The sequence below is a fragment of the Rhinoraja longicauda genome, chromosome 6 (genome assembly GCF_053455715.1).
Source record: "Rhinoraja longicauda isolate Sanriku21f chromosome 6, sRhiLon1.1, whole genome shotgun sequence".
Taxonomy (NCBI): domain Eukaryota; kingdom Metazoa; phylum Chordata; class Chondrichthyes; order Rajiformes; family Arhynchobatidae; genus Rhinoraja; species Rhinoraja longicauda.
Genome location: NC_135958.1, coordinates 67,730,830 through 67,753,144, shown reverse-complemented (window position 1 = coordinate 67,753,144; position 22,315 = coordinate 67,730,830). Strand labels below are relative to the sequence as shown.

Sequence of the window (22,315 nt, the reverse complement as noted above, 5' to 3'; positions counted from 1 at the left end):
TATTTTTTCCCCTGTGCCAGACATTATTTATTCCACATCTAAAATCTTGTCTTTTTGCACAGTCTTTTTTATACAGTCTTGTAACATTTATGCACAAATTATGCACGATTTAGACATGATTTACATACGATTTGTGCATAATTCATGGATAGTTCGTACATATTCCCGAACATATCGTACATATCCAGAACAAGGGGTCACAGTTTAAGGATAAGAGGGAAGTTTTTTAGGCTTCCTAACCGAGATGAGAAGGGTTTTTTTCACACAGAGTGGTGAATCTGTGGAATTCTCTGCCACAGAAGGTAGTTGAGGCCAGTTCATTGGCTATATTTAAGAGGGAGTTAGATGTGGCCCTTGTGGCTAAAGGGATCAGGGGGTATGGAGAGAAGGCAGGTACGGGATACTGAGTTGGATGATCAGCCATGATCATATTGAATGGCGGTGCAGGCTCGAAGGGCCGAATGGCCTACTCCTGCACCTATTTTCTATGTTTCTATGTTTCTATATTGAACACATAATTTATTTTTGTCTGCCGTCTTTATCTGTGAGCCTGTGATACTGCAGCTAGCAGGATCTGCATTGTACCTGCACAGACCTCACTGTACTTGTACATGTGACAATAAATGTGACTTGACCTCAGCAAAGCAAATGACATGGCCGTTCCCACAATGATGATCGAGGGACCTCACTGTAAAGTGGCTGCAATGATTATTATGTTCCCACTGGGGCTACACTCTGAAGGATGCATTAGTTCAAAAGAGTCTTGGGGCTCTTGACAGTTATAACAACACAATCTAAATGCACGTCTCCCCTTTGTACTGGCAGCTGAAGTGGTGAAGAACATGTCGAGTGACTACACCATCGGCTTTGGGAAGTTTGTTGACAAGGTGACGGTTCCACAGACAGACATGAGGCCATTGAGGTGAGACTGGGGTTGCAGTCACTGTGGCTCCACGGCAGGGCGGTCGGTGTGCGGTGTGCGGTGTGCATGTGTCCATGTGCATGATTTCACCTGCGTGTGTGTGTGTGTGTCTGTGTGTCTGTGTGTCTGTGTGTCTGTGTGTCTGTGTGTCTGTGTGTGAATCGACAGTGAGTTATAATTGTGCTTGTTCGACAAACACTGAATGCTTGTGGTTTACAAAACCCTTCTGAGGAAACCAACGTGTTACAGTCAGGGATCACTATCCGGTTAACTTCTTTCAACACGTGGGCGGCACGGTGGCGCAGTGGTAGAGTTACTGCCTTACAGCGCCAGAAACCCGGGTTCGATCCTGACTGCGGGTGCTGTCTGTACGGTGTTTGTACGTTCTCCCTGTGACCGCGTGGGTTTTCTCCGGGTGCTCCGTTTTCCTCATACATCCCAAAGACGTGCAGGTTTGTAGGTTAATTGGCGAACGTCAATTGTCCCTCGTGTGTAGGATTGAACCAGTGTGCGGGCGATCAGCGTGGTATTTATTCACAAAATGCTGGAGTAACTCAGCAGGTCAGGCAGCATCTCAGGAGAGAAGGAATGGGTGACATTTCGGGTCGAGACCCTTCTTCAGAGGCGTGGCCTCTTTCCATGTTTGCAGCCGGATGGTGACAGAGTCATAGAGTTATGCAGAGTGGAAGTAGGCCCTTCAGCCCAACTCATCAATGCTGACCCAGGGTACTTAAGGAGGTGGCTCTAGAAATAGTGGAAGCATTGGAGATCATTTTTCAATGTTCTATAGATTCAGGATCAGTTCCTGTGGATTGGAGGATAGCAAATGTTATCCCACTTTTTAAGAAAGGAGGGAGAGAGAAAACGGGTAATTATAGACCAGTTAGTCTGACATCAGTGGTGGGGAAGATGCTGGAGTCAATTATAAAAGACGAAATTGCTGAGCATTTGGACAGCGGTAACAGGATCATTCCGAGTCAGCATGGATTTACGAAGGGGAAATCATGCTTGACAAATCTACTGGAATTTTTTGAGGATGTAACTAGGAAAATTGTCAGGGGAGAGTCAGTGGATGTGGTGTACCTCGACTTTCAGAAAGCCTTCGACAAGGTCCCACATAGGAGATTAGTGGGCAAAATTAGGGCACATGGTATTGGGGGTAGGGTACTGACATGGATAGAAAATTGGTTGACAGACAGAAAGCAAAGAGTGGGGATAAATGGGTCCCTTTCGGAATGGCAGGCAGTGACCAGTGGGGTACCGCAAGGTTCGGTGCTGGGACCCCAGCTATTTACGATGTACATTAATGACTTAGACGAAGGGATTAAAAGTACCATTAGCAAATTTGCAGATGATACTAAGCTGGGGGGTAGTGTGAATTGTGAGGAAGATGCAATAAGGCTGCAGGGTGACTTGGACAGGTTGTGTGAGTGGGCGGATACATGGCAGATGCAGTTTAATGTAGATAAGTGTGAGGTTATTCACTTTGGAAGTAAGAATAGAAAGGCAGATTATTATCTGAATGGTGTCAAGTTAGGAGGAGGGGGAGTTCAACGAGATCTGGGTGTCCTAATGCATCAGTCAATGAAAGGAAGCATGCAGGTACAGCAGGCAGTGAAGAAAGCCAATGGAATGTTGGCCTTCATAACAAGAGGAGTTGAGTATAGGAGCAAAGAGGTCCTTCTACAGTTGTACCGGGCCCTGGTGAGACCGCACCTGGAGTACTGTGTGCAGTTTTGGTCTCCAAATTTGAGGAAGGATATTCTTGCTATGGAGGGCGTGCAGCATAGGTTCACTAGGTTAATTCCCGGAATGGCGGGACTGTTGTATGTTGAAAGGCTGGAGCGATTGGGCTTGTATACACTGGAATTTAGAAGGATGGGGGATCTTATTGAAACATATAAGATAATTAGGGGATTGGACACATTAGAGGCAGGAAACATGTTCCCAATGTTGGGGGAGTCCAGAACAAGGGGCCACAGTTTAAGAATAAGGGGTAGGCCATTTAGAACGGAGATGAGGAAGAACTTTTTCAGTCAGAGAGTGGTGAAGGTGTGGAATTCTCTGCCTCAGAAGGCAGTGGAGGCCAGTTCGTTGGATGCTTTCAAGAGAGAGCTGGATAGAGCTCTTAAGGATTGCGGAGTGAGGGGTATGGGGAGAAGGCAGGAACGGGGTACTGATTGAGAGTGATCAGCCATGATCGCATTGAATGGCAGTGCTGGCTCGAAGGGCTGAATGGCCTACTCCTGCACTTATTGTCTATTGTCTATTGTTACCGACCAGAGCTAGTCCCATGTGACTGTTTGCAGACCCATATCCCTCTGTGTGATAAACCCAGTCACATCTCAATAATCCCAACTATCACCGGGCCACCTGATAGTGTTGAATGCCCAGCTCTCTCTCCCAACACTTGCCCATCTATCCTGACATCTTTGCAAGAGGCTTTAGTCTCGAATTCTGTTTGGAGCTGCTCCTGCGAGACATCCCAGACTGCATTAAAGGTGCTCTTTAACTGCACTGTTGCTGTTGTTGCAGAGAATGGCAGGGAGAGAGGAACAGTGGGGGGTGGGAGGGGGAGGGGAGAGTGTGGTCAGTACGTTGACACCACTTGAGGCTGACTGTGAGCTGGACAAGGGGAGAGGAGGGAAGGGGAGAAGAGGGAGGGGGAGAGGAAGTGAGGGAAAGGGAGGAGAGTGGAGAGAAGGGGGAGGAAAGGGAAGAGGAAAGAAGGGGAGGGAATGGGGGGGAGGAGGGAAGAGGAGAGGAGAGACGGGGATGTGACAGGAGGGGACGGTTGGGGAGGGGAGGGGAGGGGAGAGAAGAGAAGGGGGGGGGGAGAAGAGAGCCGGGGGAGGTGGGTGGGGAGGATGGAGGGAGTGGAGCATGTTCAGAGAGCGGGAGAGTATGGGAGGGGAGTGGGTGGAGTGAGAAGGTAGGAAGATAGGAACGATGTGGACAGGGGCAGGGAGGGAGGAACTGGGTGAACAAGGAGGTAGGAGTTTTGCGGATTTTCAGCTGGGATGCGACAGGGAAACACTAAAATCAGGGGGGACGGCAACTTCAAGGCTCAGATTAAAGCCGGCACTTTGAAATGTTGGCGCAGTTCCAGCTCGTTTATCTCGTACCATTTTCTGCCCTGGTGTGTGATTTATGTAGCAACCAAAGACAAACTTTGTTCACAAACATTGAGAGGGAGTGGCAGGGATGATGTGATCTGCAGCAGCAGCAGACGTTTATCACTGGGGCGGTCAGAATGCCCAGAGCTGGGTTAATGCTGTAGCCCAGCCACAATACACAGGCACTGTGTGGGTAAGCAAAGCGCCGATGAATGGGAGCTTTGTCCCGTCCACAGGCACTGAAGATAGTGAGTCACTGATCCAGCGGATACAGAATCAAAGCAGTGAGCTGGAGCTCAGAAACACCTTGCACCCTTGTGGCACCAGCAATAAATCTATCTGGTTATTAATCATAGAATCCTCTGTTCTCAGGACCTCTGCCCCTCTCTTTCTCTCTTTCTCTCTCCCTCTCTCCCCCACTCTTTCCCTCCCCAACTCCCTTCGCATCCTCTCTCTCTCTCTCTCTCTCTCTCTCTCTCTTTCTCTCTTTCTCTCTAACCCCCCCCCCCCCATGCACTCTCTCTGTGTCTTTCTGTCCCTCTGCTTCTGTCTGTGTTTGCCGTCTCTGTCCCACGCTCTTTGACCACCTTCCCCTCCCTTTATCTGCCTCCCTCTGTCACTCCATTCTCTTTCTCTCTCTCTCTCTCTCTCTCTCTCTCTCTCTCTCTCTCTCTCTCTCTCGTCACAGCCTCCCTCTGTCTCTCCCACCCTTTGTACCTCTCTCTCCATGAGGATATCGTTTATTAACGACCAGGGCTGGCTACACACCACCGCTGTATTTTTCCGTGAGATGGTTGCAATTAAACGTGAGCCCCTCCAGGGTGGTGCTGCTGAATCTGGAGCTGATTTATGGTGATAAAGGCCGTGCGTTGCCGCTTCGTACTCTGCCTGAGAAAGAACGTCTCATTTCTGCTTGCGCTTTTTAAATCGGCCTTTCAAGCCTCTAACGGCGGAACATGCCCAGCAGTGCTGATTCACTCTCGCGGCCGGTACTAAACGTTACATCCTCAGCTCCTTGTTCAGGGTCCAGAGTGCAGGAAGTCTATTTCACGACACTGAATTCCCAACTCTGATCCACATTTCAACCCATTGTCACAGTGCTGAGCTCAAAGATTGATTCCTGGGATGGCAGGACTTTCATATGAAGAAAGACTGGATAGACTCGGCTTGTACTCGCTGGAATTTAGAAGATTGAGGGGGGATCTTATAGAAACTTACAAAATTCTTTAGGGGTTGGACAGGCTAGATGCAGGAAGATTGTTCCCGATGTTGGGGAAGTCCAGAACCAGGGGTCACAGTTTAAGGATAAGGGGCAAGTCTTTTAGGACCGAGATGAGAAAGTTTTTTTTCACACAGAGAGTGGTGAATCTGTGGAATTTTCTGCCACAGAAGGTAGTTGAGGCCAGTTCATTGGCTATATTTAAGAGGGAGTTAGATGTGGCCCTTGTGGCTAAAGGGATCAGGGGGTATGGAGAGAAGGCAGGTACGGGATACTGAGTTGGATGATCAGCCATGATCATATTGAATGGCGGTGCAGGCTCGAAGGCCGAATGACCTACTCCTGCATCTATTTTCTATGTTTCTATGTTTCTAAGCCTTGGTGATCTGACACTCACAGTAAAGCCGAGCGTGGGATTGTTCCCTGTCGAGAAGGGAAAGTCAAAGGCGGGTTTAATAAATGCCCCGTTTTAAATTACCTGGGGTCTTGTTTGAGTTGACTGGGGAAATAATGATAGGGAAGATTTCTGTCAGAGGCAGAAATGAGGGAAGGTAGTTGAGGCAAGTAGTATCATAACGTTTAAGAAACATTTAGTCAGGTATGTGGATGGGATAGATTTCGTGGGCTATAGGCCAAACGCAGGCAGGTGGGACTAGTGTAGATGGGATATATTGGTCGGTGTGGGCAAGTTGGCCTGAAGAGCCTGTTTCCACGCTGTACAACTCTATCTCCATCTGGATAACCCCTCCTGAAGCTCTGCCCCTTGGTCTCGATACTCCAACTGGGGTAAAGTCCAATCCCTGAGGGGACCTTGTATTCACCGATAAATTACTATATAATCACCTCTCATTCTTCTGAACCAGTGCCAAATATGATCATTCGTATGCCAATCCTATCTTCCCAGGACTCAAAACTGGTGAATCTTCTATGCACTGTATGTCCTGCAAGTGTAGCTACCCTTGAGTATGGAGTCCAACACTGTGTGGATCTCCTGGTGTGGTCTCACTGGGAGACCTTGAGGAGTTGTACCAAATGTCCTTATTTTCACATAGCATATCCCTCACAAGAAACATTCCAACGACCATCCTAATTACTTGCTGTACCTGCGTTTTGGCTTTTTGTGTTTCATGCACTAAGATCCCCAGATCCCTTTGTTCCACAACCTCAGGTAGCCTCATTCTATTAAAGTAAGTTTCTTTTTCATTCTTCCTAAGTGTTAACATTGCATTTTCACGCATTATACTCCATTTATTGACTTCTTGCCCTTTCACTTGTCCTGTCTGTATCCCTTTGCAGACTCCTTGAGTCCTCTTCACAAACGGCTACCCAATGTATCTTTGTATCATCAGCAAAGCTGCCTCTTGTGGACAGTCATTCACATAGATTATAAACAGTTGAGACGCAGCACTGATCCCTGTGGCACCCCAAGAGTTACTGATTTCCAATCTGTAAGTGGCCCATTCTTCCCGCATTTCCGTTCTCTGTTAGTTAGTGATCCCCTTGGATGTCACTATATTACCCCAACTGCACAGACTCGTATCTTTTTTAAATTTTTTTATTTAATTTAAATTTTAACAAAACAAATACATGTATGAACTCATAGTACGCGATGGTACCTATATTATAAATTCGATTATACATTTTAAATTCGATTATACCTGTATTGTTCTGTATTATCTCCCCACCCACAACCCTCCTCCCCCCCACCCCCCGTTAGAAAAAAGAGGAAAAAGGAGAAGAAGAAAGATAAAGAAATAAAAATTTAAAAAGGAAAGAAAGAAAGAAAGATCTTGTACTGTCGTCCTTTATGTGGCTCGAGATCAAATGCAAATCAAAAGCAATATCACCAGCACCTTGTCCTGGGCCACCCATATTGAAGCAATGGGCAAGAAAGCACACCTTCCTGAGAAGGCTTCGGAGGTTCGGCATGTCCCCAACAACTCTCACAATCGTCTCCAGAAGTGCCGTAGGAAGCATCACAGCTTGGTTTGGGAACAGCTCCATCCAAGATCGTAAGAAATTGCAGAGAATTGTGGACGCGGCCCAGACAATCACGCAAACCAACATCCCTTCCACGTACTCCAATTACACCTCACCTTGCCTCGGCAAGGCCACCAGCATAATCAAGGACGAGTCATACCCCGGCCACTCTGGTCCCCCTTCTCCCATCAGACAAAAGGTAGAGAAGTATGAAAACACCCACCTCCAGATTCAGGGACAGTTTCTTCCTCCCAATCTTACCTTAAGTAAGATTTACAAACTATCTGCTTAAATGTCTGCCATTGCTGATCTATCTTTTTACACTTTAATCTATTTTCTTGGTCCACATCAGCTAATTCCATCCTGATACTACTATAATTGGCTTTATTTAAGTTTAGGATGCTGGTTTCAGACACTGGGTTCTATCCTTCAGGTTGAAGGAGAGAGTGTATCATAGCTTCTTCCCCTCTGTTATTAGGCTTCTGAATGATCCTTCCATTAGCTAGAGTACTGTCCAATTCACCTCCATCCCATTTGCAAACATTGGACTTTGTCCATGTAACTGGTGTGCTACTATGCTGAGAACTATATTCGGCACTCTGTATCTTTCCCTTTGCTCCACCTGTATTTTAGTTTAGTTTCATTTAGTTTGGAGATAGAGGGTGGAAGCAGGGTTTCTGAGTCCGTGCCGACCAACAAACCCACCATACTAACGCTATCCTACACACAGGGACAATTTACAATTTTACTGAAGCCAATTAACCTACAAACCTGTACATCTTTGGAGTGCGGGAGGAAACCAGAGCACCGGAGAAGACTCACATGGGTCACGGGGAGAACTTACAAACTCCCTAAAGACAGCACCCATATTCGGGATCGAACCTGGGTCTTTAGCGCTGTAAAGCAGCAACTCTACCGCTGCGCCACCGTTTGTACTTGAGTTTGGCTTGATTGTATTGATATGTAGTATTATCTGATCCGATTGGATTGATGCAAAAACAAAGCTTTTCACTGTACCTCGCTCGGCACACGGGAGAACAATAAACCTAAACCGAAGCCTGTGTTCATACTTTCCCAGCTGGATCCTTTAACTTTTGGCTTCTCTTCTGCTCTAGACTTAAGCAGCCTTGGTTCAACAGTGATTCCCCATTCTCCTTCAAGAACGTCATTCCTCTGACAAGCAATGCAAACACTTTCATCCAGAAGCTGCAGAAGGAGAGAATCTCAGGCAACATGGATGCACCTGAAGGTGGATTTGACGCAATTCTACAGGTTGCAGTCTGCAAGGTGAGTCTGCCCTTGAAATCTCGATCCTTTAGGCCTCATCTGCGTGCGCAGGGACAGAATGAGACTTATGGGGTGTAAAATGCTGCAGCATGAGATGAAATATTTTAGATTTGCATGTGGCTTTGGGGTTGAGTTTCTTGGCTAAACATTTAGCTTGTATGTTTGATAACATGTAGATAGCTTACTACCGAATATGAAGATCGTTATTGTCCTATGGCATTAGTGTGCACAGGCAGGTTAGATACTACTTTATCATTGTTTAGTTTCGTTTAGTTCAGAGATACCGCACGGAAACAGGCCCTTTGGCCCACCGAGTCCAAGCCAACCAGTGATCCCCGCACACTAACGCTATCCTACACACACTAGGGGCAATTTACAATTTTACTAAGTAAATTAACCTACAAACCTGCACGTCTTTGGAGTGTGGGAGGAAACAGGAGGAAACTGAGAAAACCCATGCAGGTCATTGGGAGAACGTACAAACGTCATACAGACAGGACCTGTAGTCAGGATCCAACCCAGGTCTCTGGCACTATAAGGCAGCAACACTAATGCTGCATCACTGTGCTGCCCAAGAACATAGATTGGGCTTGGTTTTCATGCTTAAGCGCTTATCCTGGTGTTTGTAGCACAAATACTTTGTGTTTTAACAGTTATTCAGTATCTCTGTCCCAGGAGTGCAGGGTTTACAGGGGTGGATGGTTTCCGGTTGTTCCTGTGGTGCAGATCACACCACCCATCCCACTCTCTCACCAGCACCACTATAACGTTGTGTCATAGAGTCATTCAGTGTGGAAACAGGCTCTTCAGCCCAACGTTCCCTTGCCGCCCAACATGGACCATTTACACTAGTCCCATCTGCCTGCATTTGGCCCATGTCCCTCTAAACCTTTCCTATCCATGTACCTGTCCATATGTTTCATAAACGTTGTGATAGTACCTGCCTCAACTACCTCTTCCGTCAGCCTGAAATACATATATTTCCATGTATTGTAATTACCCTAAATAACTCTCTCATGATCTATACACCTCAATAAGATCACTCCTCATCCTCTTGAACTCCAAGGAGTAAGGTCCTAGCCTGCTCAACCTCTCCCTATACCTCAGGCCATTGAGTCCTGCAACATCCTTGTAAATCTTCTTTGTACCCTTTCCAATTTAACATCTTTCCGATAATGGGGTGACCAAAACTGAACACAATACTCCAAATGTGGCCTCACCAGTGTCCTGTACAACTGTAACATGACCACCCATCTACTATACTCAATGACCTCCCAAGGTCTATACCTAAATGTACAACCATAGCTTCTTCCCCTCTTCATGCTTCTGAACGGTCCTTCCATAAGCTGAAGTACTGTCCGATTCACCTCCACCCCATTTGCGAACATTAGACTTTGTCTATGTAACTGGTGCTCTACAATGCTGGGAACCATATCCTGCAATGGTGTTCTTCTTAGAAGAGCTGGAGCAGGGTGGCACGGTGGCGCAGCGGTAGAGTTGCTGCCTTACAGCGAATGCAGCGCCGGAGACTCAGGTACGATCCTGACTACGGGTGCTGTCTGTACGGAGTTTGTACGTTCTCCCCGTGACCTGCGTGGGTTTTCTCCGAGAACTTCGGTTTCCTCCCACACTCCAACGATGTACAGTTTTGTAGGTTAATTGGCTGGGCAAATGTAATAAATAAATAAATTGACCCTGGTGGGTGTAGGATAGTGTTAATGTGCGGGGATCGCTGGGCGGCGCGGACCCGATGGGCCGAAGGGCCTGTTTCTGCACTGTGTCTCTAAATTATGAACGAATGAATGAATGAATGAATGAATGAATGAATGAATGAATGAATGAATGAATGAATGTTTATTGGCCAAGTATGCATATACAAGGAATGTGCCTTGGTGCTCCGCTCACAAATGACAACACAAACATACAGTTAACAATTAAGAATAAAGCATAAACACAATCAAACAATATCTCCCAGTGGCATGGCACTCTACTTCAACCCGTTCTGGGGTTTTGCATTCTGTTCTGGGCCTGGTATCTTGGATGATTTGGGGGTCAGCTTAGACCGCCCGGGTAATACAGAGCTGGGACAGCTTGCATGAATGAAGAAATGTTTCCATACGGTGCACTATGAGTTCAAACGATTATGGGCTAGGCTAAGTGATGTTGTAGCCGAAGAAAGATATTGCTGCATAGACAGAAATTATTCCCCTCGGGGGAGGAGCTGAGACTGATATCTGGACATGTGGCAACTGGTAAATGAGGAAGCCAGCTAACCTTTCCAAAACTGAGGTACTGCACCCCAGTGTTATGCAGTGACAGACTCGTGCCCACCAGTACGGTACTCGTGTTATAGTGGAAGACCCGTCCCCACCAGTACTGTACTCCAATGTTGTAGTGACAGTCCCGTCCCCACCAGTACTGTACCCCAGTGTCACACAGTGACAGACCCGTCCCCACCAGTACTGGATCCCAGCTTTACACCATGACAAACCTCACCCCTTTCGTACTATACCTCAGTTATATACAGTGAGAGCCCTGTAACAACAGTATTTCACCACAGCATTGCATAGCAGTAGACTTGTACGAGCGTGTATGCATTCCATTGTTTTACATTGCCATACCTGTATTATTGAATAACATTACAGCATTATCTGTAACAGTGATTTTGTAACTGAACCTATCCAACTGATCATATATAGGATATTACAGATAAATGTCCGTACCCACCAATTCCATGCCCATGTCACACTCTGCTAGGGCTTAGGTATGGCCCTTGAATCTAAGAGCAGCATAGCGTAGCCCACTGTCTTTCCACTTTTTGACTATAGAGACACAGCGCCAAACAGGCCCTTTGACCCACCGAGTTCGTACCTACCAGCGTACAGAATACACACACTAGGGACAATCTTATAGCTTACCAAAGCCAATTAACTTAAAAACCTGTATGTCTTCGGAGTGTGTGAGGAAACAGGAGCACCCGGAGAAAACCCACGTAGGCACAGGGAGAACGTATAAACTGTGTTAGACGGCACCCAAAGTCAGGATTGAATCCGGGTGTCTGGCGCTGTAAGGCAACAGCTCTACCACTGCTCCACTGTGCCGCACCGTCATTGACACTAATCTCATATCAATCCCATGTTTTTATTCTCCCCACATTTTCATCGTCGTTCCACAGATTCTAACACTCTCCTACACACTGGGTATGTGTTGTCCTGGAGTTCTATGGGAGGACTTGATGGATCAGTGGTCTCACTGAACTCCCAGGAGTTCTGCTTTCCACTGAATGGCTGAGAGTGGGTTGTTGGAGTACATCCCAATGTAACTGCATGGACAGGGGCCATTCTCAAGGCCATGCTGAGACAAGTCCAGAACATAAACCAATCGCATTCCAACACCCAATGGTCCTACAAATGATTGGGTTTTAGATACCCTTCAGTTTCCTTCTGAACTTTACAACTGAATCTGCTTCCACTACTTTCCCAGGCAGTATGTTCCAGAGTTAAAACATTATGAATGTTGATTTCTCTAACTTCAAGAACCTCTCTCTTCTCCCTCCCCACCCTAATCGGTGTACTAGTTTCACTGTCACCCTGTTGAGTTTCATAGTTTGTATCACTCATGATCACCTTCCCCACAGCCTACAATGGGCCATTGTGGGCTCCAACGCTCCTTGATCATCGTTGCTGGCTTTGATTTGTCCTTTCGCATATCTTTCATTCATTTGTTCTATGTTCCTTTTCATATCTCTCCTTTCTCTCTCCCCTGACTCTCGGTCTGAAGAAGGGTCTTGAGCCGAAACGTCACCTGTTCCTTTCCTCCAGAGATGCTGCCCGACCCGCTGAGTTACTCCAGCTTTTTGTGTTAATCTCTGGTTTAAACAAGGTCTCCCTGCTCTCATGCCGATACATTGTGAAGTGGGAAGCACTGAACAACTGTTTTCCTTTGAGAAAGTTGTTAGACATTTTATTTCCTGTGGTATTGCCCTGAAAATATATTTTGGGATCTTCCCTGTAATGACCCCTGCTTCTGGCTGACTTGGCTTCTGTCCTGAGAAGAGTTTTTCTTGTTGCAGGGTCACATAGGTTGGAGGCCTGACAGTACCCATCTGCTGGTCTTCTCGACTGAATCCGCCTTTCATTATGAAGCTGACGGCTCCAATGTCCTCTCGGGTATCTTGAAAAGGAATGATGAAAAATGTCATTTGGACAGCAGCGGCAGTTACACTGAGGATACCAAGCAAGACTACCCTTCCATCCCAACTCTGATACGCCTGCTCAGCACGCATGGCATCATTCCCATTTTTGCTGTAACTAACCATTCATATTCCTACTACGAGGTAAGATATTAATCAGGAGAAGATCCTCCATGGGTCTTGGGTGTCTCACAGAGAATGTCATGCATCAAAGGGTGCATTTAATAGAGCAAGACTAGAGGTAAAAATGGACTAATTTCCAGTAGAAATTCATCCTCGGTGGATAGCTCCATGCCATTGCAGCTGCAGTTATCATCATTTCTGAAATTCTTCCCATTGAAATGAGTAAAGCAAACTTATGGGAACAAATTAACATGTGCAAGGAGCTATTCGGCATATGTAGTTCACCTGATGCAATGTCCTGCAACATAGTGCTCAGAGTAGCTATTCGGCATTGATCATGCAGCTAATCTCTAACCCTGGTTAGTACAGACCTCTTTGTAACAGATTGAAATTGACATGGCATTAAAATTGACAAGGTATTGAAATTGACAAGGCATTGAAATTGACAAGGCATTGAATTTGACAAGGTATTGAATTGGACAAGGCATTGAAATTGACACGGCATGAAATTGATAAGGTATTGAAATTGACAAGGCATTGAAATTGACAAGGCATTGAATTTGACAAGGCATTTGAATTTGACAAGGCATTGAATTTGACAAGGCATTGAAATTGACAAGGCATTGAAATTGACAAAGCGTTGAAATTGACAAGGCATAGAAATTGACAAGGCATTGAAATTGACAAGGTATTGAAATTGACAAGGCATTGAAATCGACACAGTATTGAAATTGACAAGGCATTGAAACAGCCTTTAGTATTTTTAGCTTGCAGTAACAAAAATAAATTTTTAGTGGTTAAAAAGAACTGTATTTGAAAACAACTTGTTGTTTAATTCAGTGACCACTAGGTGGTTGGAGTGAATCCCTTACTCTGTTATAGCGGACAATCGGCAACAATGGACAACATTCCCCCCCCCCCTTCCCCCTGCCCTATGTCCGTTATAACGTGAGTTTACTGTATTTTAAGCAGTATTCTAGATTTAGACTATTATGTATTTCAAGAGGTAAACTGTGGTTCGTATTGCAAAGGTTCATTTCTAGATGGCGTATGTCACAGACCATATTGTGCAATCTCCTTCTCAGAAGAAGAGACTTCACTACATGTTGCTAGATGTGGGACTGTCTGTGTTGGGGCGGGCCTGTGCTGTTGATGATATAGACTGCAGTGTGTGCAGTTACAAGCCACGCTATGAGCATTGGAGAGTGAAATGGTTAATATTTGTATCCTGCATTCATGATGCACAGAATATATAAGGAGATTCTAGATAGTTCTATTGGAGAGTAAAGTCGAAGCATCTATCAGTAATAGACACTTGTGACAATTCACTTGGTAATTTATCTTTCTTTGGAAACCAACCAAGACACTCGCTCATCCAAAAGATCGAGGTCTCTCTGTGGGTGCTGCTTTGAATAGCAGTCCAGTGGGGATTCAACTTTAAAATGGGTCTTGTGTTTTTTTAAATCCAGAAATTGAGCAAGTATTTTCCGGTGTCTGATATCGGGCAGCTGCAAGAAGACTCGTCCAATATACTCGAGCTGCTGCGCAGAGCGTTTGAGGTGAGCCCTCCCACAGCCATCTCTGGATCAAAGACACGAGAGGAACATGATAGACCACTCGACCCTAAAAACCGTAGTATGTCACAGCGCCATTTTAGTAGGCAGCAACTTGCAGAAACATTTAAAAAGAAAAATAGCAAAAATCTGTGAATTGATAGATGAGATATATTCTGCATTTTAATGATATCATCACACATACTGTTCCCCCAAAGCATTGATTACACTGTGAGAGGCATAACGGACGGTGTGGTTTGCCTACTAAAATGGCTCCTTTGCGTACGACACTTCAGTACAGGCGATTTCAACGAAGTGGTTCATCTTGTTCCTCTAGTGTCTTTGCTCTGGACTCAATGTACTACAGCTACTTGTGAGTGGGATGGATAGGGTGAATGCACAGAGTCTTTGATCCAGCGTAGAGGAATCAAGATCTAGACACCCACCATTGGCTTGGCCAGGAAGGCTTTCATCAGTCAGAGTATCGCAGTTTGGAGGTCATGTTCATAAGGAATAGGAGTAGAATCAGTCCATTTGGCCCATCAAGTATACTCCGCCATTCAATCATAATCATATTCATACTTTACTAGCCAAGTATGTTTTGCAACATACGAGGAATTTGATTTGCCATACAGTCATACCAATAAAAAGCAATAAAACACACAAAATACACTTTAACATAAACATCCACCACAGTGACACCTCCACATTCCTCACTGTGACACCTCCACATTCCTCACTGTGACACCTCCCCATCCACCACAGTGACACCTCCACATTCCTCACTGTGACCACATTCCTCACTGTGATGGAAGGTGAAAAAAAGTTCAAGCTTCTTCCCTTCTTTCTTCTTTCCTTCATGGCTGATCTATCTCTCCTTCCTAACTCCAATCCCCTGCCTTCTCCCCATAACCTCTGACACCTGTACTAATCAAGAATCTATCTATCTCTGCCTTAAAAATATCCACTGGCCTCCACAGCCTTCTGTGGTAAAATAATTCCACAGATTCACCACCCTCTGACTAAATAAATTTCGCCTCATCTCCTTCCTAAAACAACCTCCTTTAATTCTGAGGCTATGACCTCTAGTCCTAGACTCTCCCACTAGTGGAAACATCCTCTCCACATCCACCCTATACAAGCCTTGCACTATTCTGTATGTTTCAATGAGGTCCCCCATCATTCTACTGAACTCCAGCGAGTACAGGCCCAGTCATAGGTTAACCTACTCATTCCTGGGATCATTCTTGTAAACCTCCTCTGGACCCTCTCCACAGCCAGCACATCCTCAGATATGGTGCCCAAAATTGCTCAAAATATTCAAAATTCAGTATTACCAATGCCTTATAGAGCCTCAGCATTACTTCCCTGTTTTTGTATACAAGCCCTCTTGAAATAAATGCTGGCATTGAGTTTGCTTTCTTTACTACCGATTCAACTTGCAGATTAACTTTTTGGGAATCCTGCATCTGCACTCCGAAGTCCCTTTGCACCTCCGATTTCTGGATTCTCACCCTATTTAGAAAATAATCTACGCCTTTATTCCTACTACAAAAATCCATGACTCCACAGTTTGCTACACTATATTCCATCTGCAGTTGCACAAGACATTAGTGAGGCCATACTTAGAATATTGTGTTCAGTTTTGGTCACTCTGTTATAGGAAAGATGTTGTTAAGCTGGAAAGGGTGCATAGAAGATATATGAGCATGTTGAAAGGACTAATCTATCGGGTGAGGTTGAGCAGGCTAGGACTATTCCTTGGTGCGCAAGAGGATGCGAGGTGATCTTACAGATGTGTAGACAATCATGAGAGGAATAGATCAGGTAAATGCACAGTCTTGTACCAAGAGTTGGGGAATTGAGAACTAGAGGACATAGGTTTAAGGTGAGGGGCGAAAGATTTTATGGGAACCTGAGAGGCAATGTTTTTACACAAAGGGTGGTGGGTGTATGGAACAAGCTGCCGGAGTAGGTAGATGAGGCAGGGACTATCGCAGAGTTTAAGAGACAGTTACACAGGTACATGGATACGATAGGTTTAGAGCGATATGAACCAAATGCAGGCAGGTGGGACTAAAGTAGATTTGGCATGTTGGTCAGCGTGGGCAAGTTGGGCTGAAGGGCCTGCTTCCATGGTGTATGACTCGATGACTCTATAGCTTAAGGAGAGAGTGCCAAGATTTAATAGGAACCTGAGGGGCAATATTTTTCACTCAGAGGGTGTTGAGTGCATAGAACGAGCTGCCAGAGGAGATAGTTTGTGCAGTTACAACAGCATTTAAAAGACGTTTGGACAGGTGCATGGATAGGAAAGGTTTAGAGGGATATGGGCAAAATGAAGGCAATTGGGACTAGCTTAGGTAGGCATCTTGATCAGCATGGATGAGTTGGGCCAAAGGGCCTCTTTCTGTGCTGTATGACTCTATGACTCTGCAAAGTTGTGCCCCTCATGGTCACACAGATTGTAAAGCTATATCTTTGATGTGCAAACTATAGTGTAATATTACACCCCTGCTCTACATTCTCATTGCAGAGAGTACAATGTAATGTTACTAGCCTGGAGCACCTCTCACGTTGTAACATGATATGCCAGGTGAATCTACTTGTGATACCACTGGGTCATGTGCATCTTGGTGCACTACTCTCATCTTGCAATCTTGTACAACGATGTATAGTTTCTCACGGATAACCTGTCCCTGCAATCTTCCTTCCCCAGAACATCCGGTCAAAGATGGAGATCCGGGCTGACATGGTCCCCAAAGCAATGAGAGCCTCCGTCTCCTCGTTGTCGGTGGCCAAGTCCCAGAGCGAGTCGTCCACCTTCACCGTCACCCCGGGAGAGGTGGTAAGCAATCCCAGGACACGGGCCAACCCTGGGGGACAGGTAGCTGTGGGCAGGGGGGCCGGAGTCCGTGGCCAGGGGGTTGGGATGAACTCCTGGCCCGAGCTGGAAAGTTCCTTAGAGACTGACGGGAAGGAGGGTGGAAAACTCTCATCGTTGCTTTGCTCAAAATATGGCCAAATGTTTATATTTACTTGTGCGTGTGTGTCTGCGTGCGTGTGTCTGTCTGCGTGCGTGTCTGTGTGCGCGTGTCTGTCTGCGTGCGTGTGTGTGTGTATGTGTGTTCATGTGTGTCTGCGTGTGGTCTGTGTGCGTGTGTCGGTCTGCGTGCGTGTCTGTGTGCGTCTGTGTCTGTGTGTTCGTGTGTGTCTGTGCGTGTGTGTGTGTGCGCCTGTGTGCGTGTGTGTACGTGTGCGTGCGTGCGTGTGTGTGTGCCTGTCTACTGCTATTGAATGCCAGAAGCTTGAAATGTTTGTGTTTATTGCCACATGTGGACTAGCCCTTGCATGGGGCAACATCAGCTGCAGACGGAACCCAGGTCTTTCAATCGTGTCCCGGGTTAGTTAGGGAAGGAGAGTAAATCCATTGCATCCACCTGAACCAACTCTGAAGGCGGGTTATTGTTTCACATAAATATCATAATAAGAACAACATGGAACATAGAGCAGAATAGCACAAGACCAGGCCATAGGCCCACTATATCTGTGCTGAAAATGATGTCAGTCCAACTCTCACCTGCCTGCGCAAATTCCATACCCCTACATTCCCTGCATTCACATATCCTAAAGTCACTTAAGTGCCTATCCGAAAGTCAGTTAACTGCTGTTATTATAAATGCCTCAACCACTGACCCTGGCAGTGTGTTCCAGGCACTCAATACCCTCTGTGTAAAAAAAAAAACTTGCCCGCACATTTCCTTTAAACTTTACCCCTCTCACCTTAAACCTATATCCTGTAGTATTGGATTTTTCTATTCTGGGAAAAGGTTCTGACTGTCTACCCTATCTAGACCTCTCATAATTTTCTATACATCCATCAGGTCTCCCTGCAGCCTCCGGTGTTCCAAACAAAACAATCCAAGTATGTCCTATCTCTCCGTGTAGCTAATACCCCTAATCCAGGCAGTATTTTGGTAAACCTCCCCTGCACTCTTTCTAAACCCTTCCTGTAATGGGGCGACCAGAACTGCACATAATACTCCACATGTGGCCTAACTAAAGTTCTATAAGTCCTAAGGTTGAGGGAGGTGAGTCCTTGACATCAGTTGACTGCAGATTGAATGAGCAGGCAGGCATTTTGTGCTGAGTTGAGCTATTGTGTAGCTTGGAGCCATCTGGAAAGTTTGTTCAGTTTAGTGTAGAGATAGAGCATGGAGACAGGCCGCTTGCCCCACATAGTCCACGCCAACTAGCGATCCCTGTTACAGTAGCACATGCGAGGGGACAATTTTATAATGTTTACCGAAGCCAATTAACCTTCTAAACCTGCACGTCTTTGGAGTGTGAGAGGAAACCGGAGCACCCGGAGTAAACCCACACGGTCACAGGGAGAACGTACAAACTCTGTACAGACTGCAGCAGAAGTCAGGATCGAACCCGGGTCTCTGGCGCTGTAAGGCAGCAACTCTACCGCTGCGCCACCATGCCCTGATTTCCTTTTCTGCTTGCTACCAGCATAAGTTCCGGCTCAGTTTGAGGGCTTTGGAAAACGACGGTGACATTCACCTGTGCAACAGGCCCCAGAAGGACCGGAACGGAACAATTACTGTCAAATCCAGCAGTTCCACCGACCCCCTGTTCCTTGACGCATCAGTGCTCTGTGCCCAGTGCCCCTGTGAGCAGGTAAGCTCCTGCAACAACTGGTGCTTCTGTACCTACACACCATCTTCCACAAACTTCCCCTGACCGTGTGGGGTACTAGTTTCAATGTTCAGTTACACTGTCTGTATAACTCATCACCACGTGGCCCACAGGCAAAATGGGCCATTGTGGGCACTACCTTTCCGTGATCATCGTTATTTTTTTTGCACATCTTTCATTCATTTGTTCTATATCTCTCCACATCATTGTCTATATATCTCGTTTCCCTCTCCCCTGACTCTCAGTCTGAAGATAGGTCTTGACCCAAAACGTCAGCTACTCCTTTTCTCCAGAGATGCTGTTTGTGCCATCTTTCCCTGACCGCCCTTTCTGCTTTGTTGCAGTATCCAGAGGTTGACTCGGCCCTGTGCAGATCCAACGGTGACTTTGTCTGCGGACAGTGTCGGTGCAAGGAGAAGTGGTAAGATAAAGCAGCCCCTCGATGTTTTGGTGATAAAATACTTGGGGAAAGCTGGGTTGGACCGAGAGGAAGGAGCAGATTTGCTTCTTCCACCACCTCAAGGTGTCCCAGGCAGCTTCTGGCCAGACGGCGCTCAGGTCCACCATTAAGTTTCGAGCAACTGGTGGTCCGGCACTTCCTTCAATCCAGACAAAGTTACGATAGCGCACTTGAAATCCACCTTGGCAGCCCCCCGTAAATGTAGCACCGAGGCTGGATGATGCGGCCGATCTCAGCCTCATTGGGACTTCCGTGACCGATCGACGGGTCAACTATGTCCCCCCGGGCAGGGCTCTGGAAGTCTGACATGCCCGGAGCCGGCAGATGCGTTCCCATAGCCGACTTCCTAAGCAGACTGAAGGCTGGTGTCTCGGCCCCACAGCCTCCTAAGGTGATGCCACTTCCCTGGGGCGCTGGCTTCATCGGAACCGTCACCTGTCCCCCTACATTGGCCCGACTTTGGTACCACCATGCAGTGTGGCTCGTTTGGTGCAACTCAAACACTGATCCTGACGTTGTAAGTTCGAGGCGCTCTGCAGCGCTGTGAACACAGTGTGCAGAATGTAGTGTTGGAGCGTTATAGCATTACAGTTGCTGAGAAAGTGCAGTTTAAAAAAAGTGCAAGTGCTGCATTGTGGCAGGTGGGGTGATCGATACTAAACTCAAGGGGGAGAATGAGGGTGGAATTGATGGGATTACGAGAAATAAGGTGTTGTGGGGGAATACATAGGGAAGTGGGACTGCCCTGTGTTAGCATGGATGCAGTGGGCCAAATGGCCTTCTTTTGTATCATAATAAACTATTGGTAGCTAGGTGGGGCTGTGGTGTGCTTCAGCCTTACTCCCAGCGAGTGGCTCCATGGGTTTGAATGCGTGAATGTTCTCCTCTTTGCATTCTCCTCAAATGTGCTGAAGCTCGAATGCTGGCAGATGCGTTGATGAATTTGACCTTCTCCCCTCAGGCAGGGTCGTTACTGTGACTGTCAGGTGGGCGTGGAGGGAAACATTGCTGACTGCATCGACCCCAAGAGAAACAGCACTCTGCCTTGCTCTAGCCGTGGGGAGTGTCAGTGTGGGATCTGCTACTGCCTCCCCTCGGAGAACTATCTGGAGCACTACAACGGGAAGTACTGTGAATACAGCAACCTGCTGTGCCCGCGTTACGCCGGCTTCACGTGCAACGGTGAGTCAACCCGCACCACGGCGCCAGGGAGGCATGGGGGAGGGGAAGCCCCCACAGACCACGTGTGAGAAGGAACTGTAGATGTTCGTTTACACCGAATATCCGATGAAGGGTCTCGACCCGAAACGTCACCTATTCCTTTTCCCCAGAGTCTGATGAAGGGTCTAGACCCGAAACGTCACCTATTCCTTTTCTCCATGGTGGCGCAGTGGTGGAGTTACTGCCTTACAGCGCCAGAGACCCGGGTTCCATCCTGACTATGAGTGCTGTCTGTGAGCTCTATCTAACTCTCTCTTGAATGCATTCAGAGAATTGGCCTCCACTGCCTTCTGAGGCAAAGAATTCCACAGATTCACAACTCTCTGACTGAAAAAGTTTTTCCTCATCTTCGTTCTAAATGGCCTACCCCTTATTCTTAAACTGTGACCCCTGGTTCTGGACTCCCCCAACATTGGGAACATGTTTCCTGCCTCTAACGTGTCCAACCGCTCAATAATCTTATATGTTTCGATAAGATCCCCTCTCATCCTTCTAAATTCCAGTGTATACAAGCCTAGTCGCTCCAGTCTTTCAACATATGACAGTCCCGCCATTCCAGGAATTAACCTAGTAAACCTTCGCTGCACGCCCTCAATAGCAAGAATATCCTTCCTCAAATTTGGAGACCAAAACTGCACACAGTACTCCAGTTGCGGTCTCACTAGGGCCCTGTACAATTGCAGAAGGAGATCTCCGAGATCTTCAACTTCCTCCCACACTCCAAAGATGTACATTCGTAGGTTAATTGGCTTGGGTTTGTATACTTGGTATGTATAAATTGTCCCTAGTATGTGTCGGATAGTGTTAATGTGCGGGGATCGCTGGTCGGCGCAGACTCGGCAGGCCAAAGGGCCTGTTTCTGTGCTGTTTCTGTAATCTAAATAATCTAATCTGGAGATGCTGGCTGACCCGCTGAGTTACTCCAGCATTTTGTGTCTAACCCCCACAAAGTATATTGTTGAAAAAGGAACAAAATACTGTGAAACGGAGAATTTCACAGTGGTTCAGCTCTGCAGAAGCTGGGCATACCCCTGCAATCAAACGCAGCAGCTGAATCATTCAGAGAGGTCGCAAGAGAGAGCAAATACCTGGTACAACTAGTGGTTCCGGTGCAATTCTGGTACAAGAAATAGTGGTTGACCAGGCACCAATGGGCAGGCAGTCACTGTTCTTTCAGCATTCCCACGGTTATTCCAGTGTCTCCCCACTAGAGTGGTCATCTCACTGGCGAGGCATTGCATTCCCCAGTGCAGTGCCTCCTCGTGACAGTTCTGGGAGCCCCGGCTGAGATCGGCCCTTCGGCTCTCGATCAGCGCTTGAGCTCCTGGGGCCCAGATGGCGGACGGCAGATCTTCGAAGGTCTGAGCAGGAGTGGGGCCAATGACAGTGCCAACATCTGAGGGGCTTTGAAAGACCAACTCCCGCAAAGGTCCACTGCCACTCAACGCTGTCTCCGCCACCCTCGACTAGCTCTTCGATCCACAGCTAACTGACGGTCGGCAGTGGAGACGGTTTAGAGGGAGTCGCTACTGATGGAG

General features: G+C 46.8%; 1 protein-coding gene across 1 annotated transcript in view; it reads left to right on the top strand.

Moving 5' to 3' along the window:
* itgb4 (integrin, beta 4) overlaps positions 1-22,315 on the top strand; it is a 97,195-nt gene that overhangs the window by 20,243 nt on the left and 54,637 nt on the right. The window contains exons 6-13 of the mRNA XM_078401862.1: positions 826-922; positions 8,353-8,524; positions 12,597-12,860; positions 14,309-14,398; positions 17,112-17,240; positions 18,911-19,078; positions 19,441-19,517; positions 20,518-20,738. Of these exons, the coding sequence (XP_078257988.1) occupies positions 826-922; positions 8,353-8,524; positions 12,597-12,860; positions 14,309-14,398; positions 17,112-17,240; positions 18,911-19,078; positions 19,441-19,517; positions 20,518-20,738 (1,218 nt within the window). The remainder of the gene's footprint in view (positions 1-825; positions 923-8,352; positions 8,525-12,596; positions 12,861-14,308; positions 14,399-17,111; positions 17,241-18,910; positions 19,079-19,440; positions 19,518-20,517; positions 20,739-22,315) is intronic.